At 40.5% G+C, this 15237-nt stretch overlaps 5 protein-coding genes across 5 annotated transcripts; 3 read left to right on the forward strand and 2 right to left on the reverse strand.

Moving 5' to 3' along the window:
• Window positions 1–1708: 1708 nt before the first annotated feature.
• SS1G_03482 (guanine nucleotide-binding protein beta subunit) lies at window positions 1709–3114 on the reverse strand (the record flags this gene model as incomplete). The annotated part of the gene is made up of 5 exons (XM_001595343.1): window positions 1709–1729; window positions 1851–1970; window positions 2034–2123; window positions 2174–2892; window positions 2994–3114. 5 exons carry the CDS (start codon window positions 3112–3114, stop codon window positions 1709–1711), a joined length of 1071 nt encoding a protein of 356 aa, XP_001595393.1.
• A 611-nt stretch (window positions 3115–3725) lies between these two features.
• On the forward strand, window positions 3726–5140 carry SS1G_03483 (predicted protein; the record flags this gene model as incomplete). Its single annotated transcript, XM_001595344.1, has 4 exons — window positions 3726–3854; window positions 4388–4408; window positions 4784–4884; window positions 5047–5140. The coding sequence occupies 4 exons, from the start codon at window positions 3726–3728 to the stop codon at window positions 5138–5140; spliced, it is 345 nt and encodes a 114-aa protein (XP_001595394.1).
• A 723-nt stretch (window positions 5141–5863) lies between these two features.
• SS1G_03484 (hypothetical protein) lies at window positions 5864–7882 on the forward strand (the record flags this gene model as incomplete). The annotated part of the gene is made up of 4 exons (XM_001595345.1): window positions 5864–5962; window positions 6350–6489; window positions 6873–7551; window positions 7709–7882. The coding sequence occupies 4 exons, from the start codon at window positions 5864–5866 to the stop codon at window positions 7880–7882; spliced, it is 1092 nt and encodes a 363-aa protein (XP_001595395.1).
• Window positions 7883–11138: 3256 nt separating this feature from the next.
• SS1G_03485 (predicted protein) lies at window positions 11139–11228 on the reverse strand (the record flags this gene model as incomplete). Its single annotated transcript, XM_001595346.1, has 1 exon — window positions 11139–11228. One exon carries the CDS (start codon window positions 11226–11228, stop codon window positions 11139–11141), a length of 90 nt encoding a protein of 29 aa, XP_001595396.1.
• A 614-nt stretch (window positions 11229–11842) lies between these two features.
• SS1G_03486 (hypothetical protein) lies at window positions 11843–14371 on the forward strand (the record flags this gene model as incomplete). The annotated part of the gene is made up of 1 exon (XM_001595347.1): window positions 11843–14371. The coding sequence occupies one exon, from the start codon at window positions 11843–11845 to the stop codon at window positions 14369–14371; it is 2529 nt and encodes an 842-aa protein (XP_001595397.1).
• Window positions 14372–15237: the final 866 nt, after the last annotated feature.

The raw sequence follows: 15237 nt of genomic DNA on the forward strand, positions 1-15237 counted from the left end.
ATTATATCTATATCCCTCTTGAACCGCGTGTCCTCCATCTAAGAAACAAATTTCTATTGAACATCCCTGAGGGTTACCTATGATATCTTACCACTACCTACCTAATAACTTTACAGATAAATTACAAAGGAAATATATATATCCATATACTACTCACTCCCTCATCACTCACCCCCTCCCTCACACACTTAACCACTTAATTAAACATATACACATCCACCATCTATATCTTTATAATCTTACCACCAAAGATCATCTATCCCTCCGCCCTTAACTCTTAACCCCTAATCCCAATCCTACTCATTCATCCATCTATCCAATCATCCAATAATAAATACACAAGCACAAACACATCCCAGCTTATATATACATATACAAATACATACCTCTATAAACCCTACACAACCATCTGCCTAAGATCTTACCTACCATCTACTTCCTCCCTTCCTTCCCTCTCTCTCTCCCCCCCCCCTGACCTCATAACCCCCTTACAACAAGGCCATCCACCAAATCCATAAACTCCATCAAATCCGCAAACTCCCTAAACTTCACTTAAAAAACTTACTTAAATTTCACTCACCTTTTCACTAAACAACCAATATAAGATCTAACTAAGCTTACCTACCTAATAGAATATCCTAAACAAAAACTTTTAAGATAACAATACCAAGTACCTACCTAGTATCAACAACCAACACCATTTCACTTCATCACTTCACCATTTCACCATTTTAACTTCCTACCTAGACGCCTATACATCTGTCCTAACCTATCCTAATCTCTTGTACTACCTAATCAAACTTAAATAAAATCATCACCATCACCATTCACCAAAGGGAAGAAAAAAAAAAAAAAGAGAAAAAGGTAAAAAAGACATATCTATCAAGGGCATTATTAGACTATAATACAAGCTTTGTATGGAACCGACGCCAGATTCAATAGTTGTTAAAAGTTGATTGCAGTGATACCTGCCGATGCATTACAGAGCCTGGCTTATGAGTCCTTCCCTCCATAAAACTCCACTCTTATTCTTCATCATGCCTAACCGACTTCAACATCACATATACCAAATGTATCATCTGGAGGTTCACTTTTGAAAATGTCAACCCAGTTTATCAAATACCACACACAATATATTGTGAGAAACTCTGTCGACTTCGCAGTTCATCACTCCCCTTCCCCTTATCCTTATTCTCCTCTCCCTCCAGCCATATAACCCCCCTCGAAGATTTTGATAACGCAAAAAAAAAAGAAAGACACGGAGGAAGAAATTTGGAAGATGTCGTGTGTGTGTGTGTGTGTGTGTGTGTGTGTGTGTGTGTGTGTGTAGTAAAGTTGAAACCAAAGGTTTCTCCAGGATATCGTCGCAAGGTCCCAGTGCTTAAGAACGCTGATGAAAAGCAATGCAATAGGACCTCCCATAGAAACAAGAACATCGAAATGAAGAATTATTGTGCACAGAATCTGAGATGCGCAGCTTTGTTGGGTCCCTTATTTTACTGTATCGGAAGTAATTGATCGGGAAGGACCATCTCTGTCGCTTAAATATAAGGGAGACTGTTATAAAGACTTCGACCAATCTATGTCGAGAGTCACGAATATTAAAGAGTCGTATCTGGGAGGTGATTAAGTAAAAAAAACGAAGTGCCAGTTGAAAATGACACCGCATGCGACGAGAATTCGTTATCGTCGAAATAATAGGCCAGATCTACATGGCCCAAACCTTGAGCTGGAAGTGGGAGTAAAATATTGTAAGTTATGTGGACCAGAGTTTGAGCTGAAGAAAGAAACGGAAAAGTTAGTTTGAGAAAAGAGGAAAGAAAGCGAATAAAAAAGTTAGTTTGACTCACCAGTGAATCCCATGATCCAGTGCACAAACTCATTCCATCGTTACTAACACCCAAACAACTGACACGGTTGTCATGGCCAACCAGTGATCCAACCTTCTCGGCACGAGTGATATCCCATACCTAGAAGAGAGGTTAAAATCATAGTCCTCTTTGGATGGTATGGCTAGATCTATAATGACTTACCTTGCACTCGAAATCATCATAACCAGCAAACAACAGTCTACCAGATACAGAGCAGGCAACAGATGTGATTCCACAGAGGATGGACTCATGCTAGACATTGTTAGTGACAAATTTATGGGGCCTGAAAGGTAAAGACCTACTCCATATTGGTTGAGCTCTCTATCAGCACGAATGTCGAAGAGTCTGCAGGTGGCATCATCGGAACCAGTGACAAATGAGTGTCCATCTGGAAAGAATTGGATGGCGTTGATATCTGATTCATGTCCTGCGAAAGTTTGAACAGCCTTGCCTGCACGAACATCCCAAAGTTTAGCAAAGGCATCGCAAGCACCTGAAACGAATGTATTTTGATTAGTTGGGTTTATACTGATGCTCATGACATCACCCAAATGATCTGCGAACTCGGTGACCTTTGATCCTGTTTCGACATCCCACTTCATACATGTCATATCTCCGGAAGATGTAAGGATAGCTCGGTCATTGATGAATCGACAGCAAGATAGATATCCGGAATGTCCAGAAAGTTCCCTAGCGACCCGCGTAGGTCCATCGCGATTGGAATTTAAGTTATAGATGGAACAAATGTTATCCAATCCACCACAGGCGACGTAGTTACCACTTGGTGCATAGGCACAAGTCATGACCCATGAAGATCTTAGAGGAATGGCGTGAACCTTGTTCGTTGTGTACGCATCCCAAATAATTAATTTACCATCTTGCGATGCTGATACCAAATGCCTTCTATCCGTCGACCAGTGCATTGCATAAATCTTTGCGAGATGTCCTTTTAATGTCTTTCGAGTCTTTAGCATTTGATTCTTTGGTAAAGCTTCTTGCTGAGCCCTCGCAAGGTTCATCACTGTAACATCACTCATTAGCCATACAATCGCAGACATCATCAAACATTTCCCGATGAGACCGAAGATTGTTGTGAAAGCTGAAATATGATTAATTACTCACACGTTGCGTCTGCCAAATCATCCTTCTTGCGCTTTATCCTATCCTTTAAGGATTCTGCTTCACGACGAGCCTGCTGAATACGCGACTGCATCGCCTCGGGCGATACATCGTTCGACGACATCTCGGTCAGTCTGATGGATGGTATCAATTGCGATGATATCTCAGCTCGATAATTATCGTAGTTGTTTCAATTGTCGACGAGGCTGTAGGGGGTTGCGACCAAGCGGAGGATAGCTTCCCGAGTTTGTTGGTTGACAAGAATGAAATTGGCTGAGGGTAAGCAGTTCAGCTATCGGAAGGTCTTAAGGAATTTGTCGCCGGTTTGGTATCAATTGAGTATGCTTGGGGCTTGTTGTTTATGGTAATTTCCGGGGATGTATTAAAGGTCTCCTCTTCTTTGTGTGAAATGAATCAAATGCGAGGTATATCAAAGTAACGGGGACAAACTTCTCTGCCTTCTTCTTGGTCAAATTGTGGAACAAGACTTTGTATGGAAGGGATCCTCTGCTTCGGATTTGATGGGTTGAAGAAAGTTGAGGCAATCTTGAACGGGATTGAGAAGGATGATTTGATTTAGAAGGTACAGTAGTGCAAGTAACACCCAGTTATTTGCGTTTCTTTTTCTCGCTTAACGATCCTCTAACCTGGATTGACTTGGGTTTGATGGCGCTAGCAGCTCTCTTTCGGGTCTGGGCTAAATAAAAGCAGAGTGAGAAGGAAGCCGGTGGGAAAATGGCAAGAACTGGTTTAGTGGAAATCAAAATTAATAATGGGGAAAAGAGATTTTGGGAAGGAGTGGTTAATTATTGGGAATTGAGAAGGAGAGGGAAGGAGGGAAGGAAAGGAGGAGCAAGTGAAAAAGTAAGAGTATATGAAGTGAATAGAGAGTAATATAACAAGTCGATAATACGTGAATGGATAACTAAGGGAGGTTACTAATAAGTAAAGTACTAATAAAGTAAATAAAACTAAGATAAACCAGTCCAAGAGGTGTAAACCAGATCAAAGCAAAGAACAACTTCCTTCAAGATTGTAGATCAAACGAATCTATCATTCTTTCGGAATGAATATCTCAGGTGGGTTGAAAAGGAAGTAGTAGAAGAGGAGTCCTGAGTGAGTAGATACCGGTGCTCTCGTAAGATACCTACTCCGTGCTGCATAACAGTATCAAGCTCGGGGATATCAATTGAATTACGGATATGTAATCAAATAATGAAAGTTATCAGATTGATTTGTCTACCTAGTATCTACTTACTCCCTAAGGTATATGAGAAGCTCTAAATGTTACATACTCTGTATATTACAAATATTACAAATATTGGATGACATAAAAAAGGAGAATGGGGAGATTAAAATGACGATAAAATACTAACAAGTACCTAGTTAGGCACTAGGTAAGCTACAAGAACGCCGAGGTAGGTACTCGAGTGAAAAATAACAGCTAGCAGCATATCAATTTCAGTAAAGTATTTCTTCAAAGAACTACTGTAACTTCTGTAGCTACTACAACTACTGTAACTACCTACATAACCACGAAACTACTAGGTAAGTCCTGTACCTAAGTTAGTTACGATTGATAGATTGACTTGTACCTGCTTTACTTCCATTCTACCATCCATCCATCCTGGATTATATGCTTGCAGCGGCATCCATAAAATAAATACATACTAGGGAATTAAAAGATCTACTCTACCACCATTATCCTATCTAACCTACCATACCTACCAAATCTACCTTACCTACCCATCCGATACCTCCGTACACATCTCACACCGGCACGAAGGAGAAAGGCACATTGTTATCATCTCCTTGACCAAGGTTACCTCCAACGTGATATCTTGAATGCTATAGGAGGAGAACACGAAGAAGGAGAAACCAAGTTACCTTTGCGGTATTATCTTGCATCCTGCAAGTCGCAACATGGTTCAATCGGTGGGTCTTTCTATTAATTGCAGATGCATATTGATCAGCAGGGCACAAATATGGTAATGAGATCTAATGCTTCTCCAGCTTTTCAACTTGCTGTCAACTAATGACCGACGTTGACCTATAGGATCAAGAGCGCATACAAAAGATGCATCATTCGTACAACACCATATTTCATCGTCGTATTGATCTCAATTGTTGGTAAAGGGTCCCAAAGTTGACCTCGATTGCGTTTGCGTACCAAATATTGCACCGTGGGGAATTCTTTTGCTTCCCGTTCTCTAAAGTTTCGACTAGGATGAACATCGGGGACTTGATTTTAAATAATCAAGCATCAAGGTCGGTCGGTTACTGGGATTGACGGGGATTGTGATGGCGGGCTCTACTAAATTCCCCTGGTTAATTCATAATAATACAGATACTCCGTAATAATCAAATCATCTTCCCATTTGGGTGTTGTGGAGTGTCTTTTTGTATTCAAGATCCGATATATCTAAGAATCTTTTGGTTTGGCGCAAGATAGGAAGACCTTAGGGAAATCTATCACGTCTATCACATCTGTCTCATCTATCCATCCTATCCATCAATCAATTCAATCCATCCATCAATCCATCGACTTTTAACGGTATCACATCGCGCAATTGAGTCTGTTACCCCTTCATCTACCGCAATACATACCGCACAGGGACTACGACGACCTCCAATTAGTTTAGACCCAATTTTTAAAGATTAAACAAGCTCCGTCGGCTCCATCAAGTGCGCAGCAAGATATATCACAGGTAATCTCGCCGCTCTTGGTATTTTTACCTGTACGGAGTAGTTCTGCTCGAGCTTTTCCCAGGAACCGATCAAAAAAAAAAAAGGACGAATGAACCGTTTTCTATCAATCCTATTGGCAGAAGCATCCATAATTCTTTTCATAATATCCACCTCCCATTCCCATTATGCAGAGTGGAGAATCTAAAGCCACGAATTCAGTATCTACCGATTCTCAGATTGGAAGATCTCCCGAAGTCGAGTTTGATCATTTTGATTGGTCAGTAGTAAGATTGGTCATCAGGGTATTACTGGACACCAGTTAGTTGTTGCTGCATCAAAGTGCTTGCAGCCGTGAACTTCAAACATTCACGGGAGACATCACGACAGCCAAAACACCATATTCAATATCTAGCCGAGGAATTTTACTTTAGATTCAGTCTCTTCATCCAAGACAAATTCTCAAGATCATTCTCACGCAATGGATTCATCAAGCTCAGAAGAAATCATTGATTTTACATCCTTGCCAAAAATTGAAGTAAGTTCTAAATGGTACATGCATATTTCGTGTTGTACATATTTAATGTCCGTCCAAAGCCCGGCGATCCTGTTACTCAAACTGCCCAGCCGCATGAATAACATCGATATAAGGCTGAAAAAAATTTGCTACTTAGTTACATGCCCATCTAAGTGGAAGTATCAGTCGACAATGTCTTCATGAAGTATGGCTTCAGAAACAGGAAAGGGGTGAGACTACATTGGTAGATCCATTGGTTGAGATGCCCGATGGTAAATTCGATTATGATCTTGAGACGTGAGTGATGTTTGTTTCATTTATTACTTTCTTCTTCTTCGGAACTATGAGATAAGTACATGGTTGTTCAGATGAACGGAATCCTGAGTTCGGGAAAGCCATGTACTGGCTATAGCAGTCTTTTCGCAAGCTATCAGATAGTCAGAATTCATTTCAATAATACCGATAAGTTTTTGATTCTTGGCTTTGTTTGAAATAGTCAGATTATCTGAGATTGAGTCGATGAATTAATTCGAATAATTAATCACTTTTATCATTTACAACTTTTCAAACATTGGAAGCTGTTCGAAGATTGGAAGTTTGAATAGTTTACCAGTTCGGACTATTACACATACCCCGCTTTTCACGTTTACTACCCAGCATGTCTCATTATATCTTTCTAGATTCTTCCCACTCTTCTCCAAGTATATCTACGAACTCTGCAACGACCTTTCCTCTCTAATCTACACCACCAATTCTGTTCTTTCAGATTTCCAAGCCGATGGCGTAGTATACCTCGAATTACGCACCACACCTCGAGCCATCCCTTCAGCTGGCATCACTAAAGATATCTACATTCAAACAATCCTCGACTGCATCAATAAACACAACAATGCAAATCCTTCCATGAAAACACGTTTAATTCTCTCCATCGACAGACGAAACGATGCTGAAACAGCAATGCAAGTTGTGAAACTAGCCCACAAATACCATTCCCAAGACCTAGGCGTAGTAGGAATCGATCTCTGTGGCGATCCCTCCGTAGGTGATATAAGTATATTCGAAGCCGCATTCCGCGCCGCTCGAAACCATGACATGAAAATCACAATACATTTTGCAGAGATGAAACAAGTTTCAAGGAAAGAATTAGAAACGCTTTTGGAGTTTAAACCCCATAGGATAGGTCATGTGATACACGTACCCGAAGATCTGAAACGAGAGATTGAGAGGTCGGGCTTGGGCTTGGAACTTTGTTTGAGTTGTAATGTGCATGCGAAGATGATTACGGGGTCGTTTGGTGATCATCATTTTGGTGAGTGGTGGGGAAGCTCGAGGGAGGGGAATTGTTCGGTGGTTTTATGTGTATGTGTTTTTTTTTTCTCTTGTTGTTTTCAATCACCCTATTTTTGTGGGTTTGGTGGTATATTTGGAGGGAGTTTATATCTTGAGATTGTATATCCCTCTTCATTATATGAGAATACTAATACTAATACTAACGCTAATCAATCAAAAATAACAGACAGATGACGTAGGAGTCTTCGGAAGCAAACTTTCGGATGAATACGCATTGGTAGCTCGACATTTCAACCTCGACCGAAAGGATATTTGTACATTGGCACGAAGTGGGATTGAGGTTATTTTTGGGAGTGAGGGGGATAGGGAATGGTTGAGGGGGGTTATGTGGAGGGTGTAGTGGATAGAGTGTTGAAATTGGTTGGTTGGATGGATGGATGGATGTAATAAGTCTTGATGGGGAATCTCTTTTTTAGATTTTAGAGTTGAAGTTGAAGTTGAAGTTGAAGGGTTGAAAATATATGTATGTACTAGGTATGTATTATGCTGTAATGCTGGATTGAAAGTGGCAAGTGGATGGATGGGAACAAGTAGAATCTAAGGCTTGCGATATTATTTCAGTATTATTAAGAGAAAAATATAAGTAGATATTTAGACACTATGAACCCTGTTTCTAAAACTTCATTTTTGTATTTATATTTTTGGGTTGTTTATGTGTTTTTATATGTGTTTGTGTCTTAGCAATCTTAAGATTATGTTGTATATATTATATTATATTGTATTATATAAATATATAAGGGTAATATCAACTTGAAAGGTTCAAAGTTATATTGAGGCGTGAGGATATTGGGTGAAGAAGGGTTGAGGATTTGGAGTTAGATGGGGATGGGGATGAGCATGAAGATAGGTATGAGGAAGAGAATTGGCTTTCTTGGTTTGTGATTTGTCGGGGGGAAGGGCGGGTGGATGATTGCTGTTATGTGAAGGGAAGTGAGTTGTCTAAACAGGGTAGGGAGTTTGGTGGTTTTTGAGGGTGGGAGAGCCCTTTGAGGAGGGGAGGGTTTTTGTATTTTGATGATGTGATGGGATGTGAATGGGATGGTGGAGAGGTCTAGAGAGGTGGAAATAGAGGGGTATAGTTGGGTTGGAAGTGGAAGTGGAATGGAATAGAATATTATGATGGAAAGGGAGGGGGGTGGAATGATGGAGAGAGGATAGTGAAGCGGAATAGGGTATGGATGTTGGGATGCTGGGATGCTGGGTGGTGGATGAGAGATATAGAATGTGGGATATGGGATATGGGATATGGGATATGGGATATGGGATATGGGATATGGGATATGGGATATGGGATATGGGATATGGGATATGGGATATGGATGGGAGAGATGGTAGTGATTAAAATTTTGAGTAGAAGAATATAATAATCAACAGAAATATAAACTGATCTTATAATAACGATTAGATTAATATACAAAAACAAAAATATTATAAAAAGAATATTTAATTTATTTAATTAATTGTTACGAGGTTTGCCGTCTAGATCACGTGGAAGTGCTCTAGGCTCTCGAGGTGGTTTATAACTAGGCGTCAAGCAGGGACTTAAGTAATGACAAATAATGATATGCAATTCGCAACTAATAGTAGAGTATACTAAATGATTGATCTTGAGCACGAAGTTCTATACAAAGGAAATCCATCTTGATTATATAGGCCTTCGTGTTCTGGCTCTAGAGGCTCTAACTAGATTGATTAGAGCCGGTCACATGATAGCTTTGATCCTGTGATTAGTCATGTGATACGGAAATATGTTAGCCGTCGTAACAATATTCTTATAGATAAATAAATAAATAGACTAGATGGCGAGGGAATATACACTCTACGCGAATGTAGTGAGAGAAAGATAAATAATTAGTACATTTTCCATCAAAGTCTTAAATTATTTACCTACTAACCTAGTAACTAAATCATATATGTGAAATTCGAAGTATTCATTCATTCATTCATCCATCCATCCATCCATCCATCCACTCACCCACATAAAACCAGCAGGCACAAGACAAATTACACTCACTCTGTAAATTGTAAGCCGTGGAGGTATTTTACTAGGATTTTACTTGTAGGTACCTAGATAAGATTCTTTAAGGTATTCATGCGGAGTTGATGGCGGGAGGGATGTAATGGAGAATGCTTAGATACTAGATGTGTGTTTGTGGGACTGATGGTGGGGTAGATGGGTACAGAATAGAGTAGGTTAAGAAAGCTTGGTTGTTGGTGTAGTGGAAATCAATGGGGGGTTTTGTGGGGTTGGTTGGTTGGTGGATGGATGGTGGGGTAAGGTTGTTGGGGTGGTTTTGAGGTAATCTTAGGATAGGGTTAGGAGTTTGCTGAGAATACCTATTAGGTAGGTAGGTATTTGGGAGGTAGATAGAGTAGGTAACCTGAGAATTTCCATGGTGGAGTGAGTGGAGAAGAGAGGAGATGAAAAAGATGATATCGATATAGATATGTAAATGCGATTTCGGAAGATATAAGGTTAATATAACACAATGTTAGATAGTTAGAATCACCCAAAAGGAAAGTTTTGCTGGGATCCATTGACTTTAGATGGATAAGGTGCCTAATCAAGACTGATTGATCGACTGAGTGGTCTGAGTAGGTATGTATTCGAGTTTGAATGGTGTGAAATTGGTAGATATTAGTGGGTAGGTATGTACTAGAGTGTAATAGAGTGTGATAGTTAGATTTTATATGGATCGGATGATCTGGCTACCTCGAATAGGCTCTTAAAGGTTGCAAAGATGTAGTTATACTAGGTAGGTAGGTAGTAAAAGATGTAGTAATAGGAATAGTAAGGCTTAGAGAGGAAAAGAATATTTGAGCTTTAGAATGTGTGAGGTGAGTGGAGTAAAGTAGCTACCTAATAATCTTACCTACTTCCATTATGAATAGATGTGTCTCAATGTTATGTCTTTGTGCTGCTGTGGTTATCCTAATTATGATGCTTTGAGCATACTTCATCATGTGTGGTTTCTAGACTCTTGATTAGTAATGGGTGGGATATACTCGTAATATATATGGTTTCTAGACTTTTTGACTGATAGTGGATGAGATATAATATATTATCTGATATATATGGTTTTTGGACTTTCGTAGTAGGTATCTGAGTTAATGCATACTAGATGACGAGTGTTTTGTGATGGTTCTCTAGCCTTAAATATGGAGTATGGGTATTTATGAATGTCGATGATTTGAGCATGGCATGGATATATCGATATTGATACAAGGTTATCGTTATTGATGAGACGGAGTGAGGTGAAGTGAGTAAAGTGAAGAATATATACTAGTATATGTATATGTATGTATCTATCTGTCTGCCTGAGGGAATATCATTAATGGATCTGCTATATAATGAGAATATATATATTCTTTACGTACCTAATACATCCCCAATTAGATGATCAATCATGGATAATTTCAGCCGTATTGTGATCTCTACTACAAGTCTCTACTACAACCGTTCACCGAACTTAAATCCTGGCTTATCGTACGGAAGTAAAAGATCAATGCGATAACCAAGCTTGGGCACACACCACCACCACACAGCACAGCTTAAAGGAACCCCGCATTAACGCTAGTGGGCCTCACCTAATCAATTAAACCCTCATACCTAACGAAAGACCTGCTGCCTTGTTAAGGTCAACACCCATTACGGCTCGACTCCTTATAAAAAGGAAAAGAAACATCTTACATATTTGGTATGAGGTGCAACACAAAAACCTCAAGCTTGTCACCCTACCATCTAAATTCCCTAATCATTATTAACCACATACAAAGAAAGTCAGAAGCAGAAGCTTCAACTTCTCTATCTCTGACACGTCTACGCTTAATCTATCAAAGCCCGGACTTCCTCGATTTACCAATAGGCAACGATTCGGCAAGTACTAACTTAGTTAACTCCTCCCACTTTCTCCCAATCTACGGCTCCATTCGGTGTACGCTTTCTCCATAGAAACTGGAGTGGGAACTTTACATCATCAAGAACAGTTCAAAAGTAGGGATCTCCTCTTTCTTCATCTTCTTGTCAACCTTAACTTTGTTATTTACCGTGTTCTTGAAAGCTATCTCCATCCGAACTGCCTCACATTCATTCACAATCACTTCTTTGACCTTACCCATTTGCTCGACATTTGACATACTATATCGCAAGGCTAATGACATGGAGTCACCCAGCGAGATTCCTTCTTTAGATTTGATATCTCAAAATCAACCACTAGAGAATTCCACCGAATTTCGGTTTCCTGCCCCCGCCGTCGATACAAGAGTAACTACCTGGGTCGAAACCCAATCTTCTAACAAGATGTCCACACTCAGCGAATCCCCATCTGATGAAAGTCACCTTTCCGAATCTACTTATGAATTCATTGATACAGATGATGAGAGTCATGATGAGAATGCTACCGAGTCTATAGCTTCGGTTGAATTTGGTCATCCAGATGACATGCAGAGCCTTGCAGATACTGAAAATACTGATGAGAGTGGGGATGAACATACACACGATTCTTCAATTCCTGCCTATGGTTTGGATAATTCAATCAATAATTCTTTCAATAATCCTACCATCGGTCGAAATTCTGCTGTCTTACATGACGATTCCGATACCGCACTCTCACAATCCATCGAATTTGAAGAACCATACGGTAGCCTTGGGGTTGAGAATGTATCAGTCAAACATACAGTTGCAGAGTTCACCGAGGAGGAGAATCAAACCATTGCACGAGATATGAATATGCAAAATCCTCCAAATCATTTAATCCTCACTATTCGACAGACGATGACGAAGCAAGGCTTATCGACCAAAGACCCACTCCGAATCCTCTATATAGGCAGCCATGCTGCAAAGCAGGATATCATACACAAGATTGCAAGCTCGGTCACTGCTTCAGTTGAAGGTCAGGAGCGTTCAAGTCGAAGCCCTTCTCAAATCTACAATGTTGTGCCAGTATCTGCATTTGGTTCGGAGAAAACACCAGAAATCGAGCTCATGCATTCATCTGGTTATCAAATCAAGGTTGATGACTGTGTGTCTGCTCAAAACCTACAATTCGAGGATCATCCAGAAAAGCCCGACGTCATTAGGTTAAACCTCGAGGACCCTTACTCTTACCATTCTGTTCCAGAAAAAGATCACTTCATCATTGAGCCGGAATGGGAATTACCACATGTGGCAATTTTCTACTGTTCTGATAGCGATGATTTACAAGCACGACGCACACGTACCATCGCCAGAAAGTTCATGGCTCGTCATGCCATACCGTCCATCGTCATTTCACACAAGCAATTACTGAACAAAGCTCAATGCCTGTCTTTAGATCAGCATTCCATTCATATGTGCTTAGAATCTCGAGAAACAAATAGCAGAGGGAATATCATCCATCGTCTACCAATAGATCTTAACTCCTTCTTAAACATCGATGCTAGGCAGATGAATAGAAATCTTGCCTACTTGACTGGTCTTCATGAACCTGCGAGTTTATCTACGCCACCAATTCCTAAGAAGCTTGATAATTTTGCAATCCCTACGAATCGGGAAAAGTCAGTGAGCTCAGAATGGATCCATTTTTTTGCAGAGTGGAGAGCCTTACTTCCATATGGTTTGCTTGCTTTGAGTGTTCTATTTGCTCTCTTCACCCACGGCATCCCCACTTATTCCTTTTCAAACCAATCGTCAATTTCTGTCAACAGCAAAACCATGTCAGCCGCACCGATGACTACAACATCTACCATAGGATCAGCACCATTTGTGAGCATTGCCTCCGGTACTCGAGCCACCATTACCCCTTCCCCCTCGGTTGTGAATTCATTACCGCCAAACAGTTTGTCAAAACCTCAACTAGACTTTGCAAAACTTACGCAAGCCGCTCAAAAGAAATCAGGCAAATGTGGTTCTTGTACAGCTGAGATCTTGGGAGATAGAGAGGTATTGATTCGGATTCCGCCCGCAATGAAAATCAGTTGGCTCACTAAGTTGGCAATGTCGGTCAACATCACTAGAGACAATGTCACAGTTGATACGGAGCGTGCATACAGTTCGGACGATGGAATTGTATTATTACTTCCAAAGAAGGAAGCCCATGGTGTTCTTAACATTTCGGTTGTTACTACCAAGAAGCCACGCATCAACGAGACTTTCCAAGTTGATTTTAGAACTAGTTCTCTTCAAACCATGCAAGATCTTCTAGATAGATTTTATGCCTTTTTCAGGGAAGATACTATCATAGCTGATGGTCAAACTCTTGCAGATGTTCGTACCGCTGCCGAGAAGATTATCAAAGATGTACGCCAATCCTCTCAATCAAAAATAGCCAACATCGATGAAGCGAAACATCTAGCTATGGATCGAGCATCCTATATTACCGCACAACTTACCAATTCAGCAAGAGATATGTCTTTTGAGGCTGCCAAACGCAGTGCTCGCATTTCACATGAAATTGGCTCTCAACTAGCAGGTGTGGAGAAGGTTATTGCCGAGCAATTGCATTCATTACAGAATATCGGGTACCCATTAGATGAGGGAATTCTTAAGGCTCAAGTCAGATCCAAGTCTTTATGGTTAAAAATGCAAGGAAAGAATGCGGAGGCGAAGGAGTATGAACGCAGAGCTGCAATAGCTATGAGTAAGAAGGCTAAAGAGGCAGAAAAATCTGAGGAGACACCTTTGCCCAAACCACAGAAGACAAAGTTTCAGTTGTGGAAGGAAAAGAGAGATACATATAGGGCTGTTAGAAAGGAAGAGAGAGCCGTGAAGAAAGAAGCTAGACAAGCAATCAAAGCAGCAAATAAGGAAGCAAGAGCTGCTGCTAAGAGAGCAGGATGGACTGGGAATTGAGGCGTTTATATTTGGGGAGTTATGGAATAGGACAATGGATTGGGATGGATTGGGGGGTATACCAGAATGGGATGGGGGTATGGATGGACGGACGGACGGATCAAGGTGAACCTTGTTTACTGCGTAATATGATATGGACACAATATGATACGCATCGATGAATTTTACGGGGGGGAATACAATGCAATGCAATGACTGTTTAGGTTAGGGCTGAATTAGGTTGGTTTGCTCTATAGGACAGAATCGCCTAAGAAGAGCTAGGGGTTAGGTTAAGTTTCGTAGGGTTTCAGCTCAATCATGTTACGAGGCTTGCCGTCTAGATCACGTGGAAGTGCTCTAGGCTCTCGAGGTGGTTTATAACTAGGCGTCAAGCAGGGACTTAAAGTAATGACAATGATGATGTGCAATTCGTAACTAATAGTAGAGTATACTAAATGATTGATCTCGATCTTGAGCACGAAGCTCTATACAAAGGGAATCCATCTTGATTATATAGACCTTCGTATTCCAACATTGGAGCGATGGAGCTGGGGAGCGAGATTCGAATCTCGCTCCTTCGCTCCCTCGCTCCCTCACAAGACTATTCATGTGATCCTATAACACGTGATAATAGTTATAATGTTACAACGTAACAAATCACGCGGAATCCTCCGGTAGTATTTAATCATAGGAAAGCTCGCTACTCTTGTTTCCCTTCTTCTTTTCTCCTTAGCTTAGTAATTTCTAATGCAAGATACTCTACCCAGTCTTCATATCACACTCACCAACTCTGGCTTCAGAATCTCGTATTAGAAAATACTAAGCTAAGGAGAAAAGAAAAAGGAAAACAAGAGTAGAGAGTTTTCCTATGATTAAATACAAACGGG

This window comes from Sclerotinia sclerotiorum, genomic scaffold (assembly GCF_000146945.2).
Source record: "Sclerotinia sclerotiorum 1980 UF-70 scaffold_4 genomic scaffold, whole genome shotgun sequence".
In the NCBI taxonomy this organism is placed as follows: Eukaryota; Fungi; Ascomycota; class Leotiomycetes; order Helotiales; family Sclerotiniaceae; genus Sclerotinia; species Sclerotinia sclerotiorum.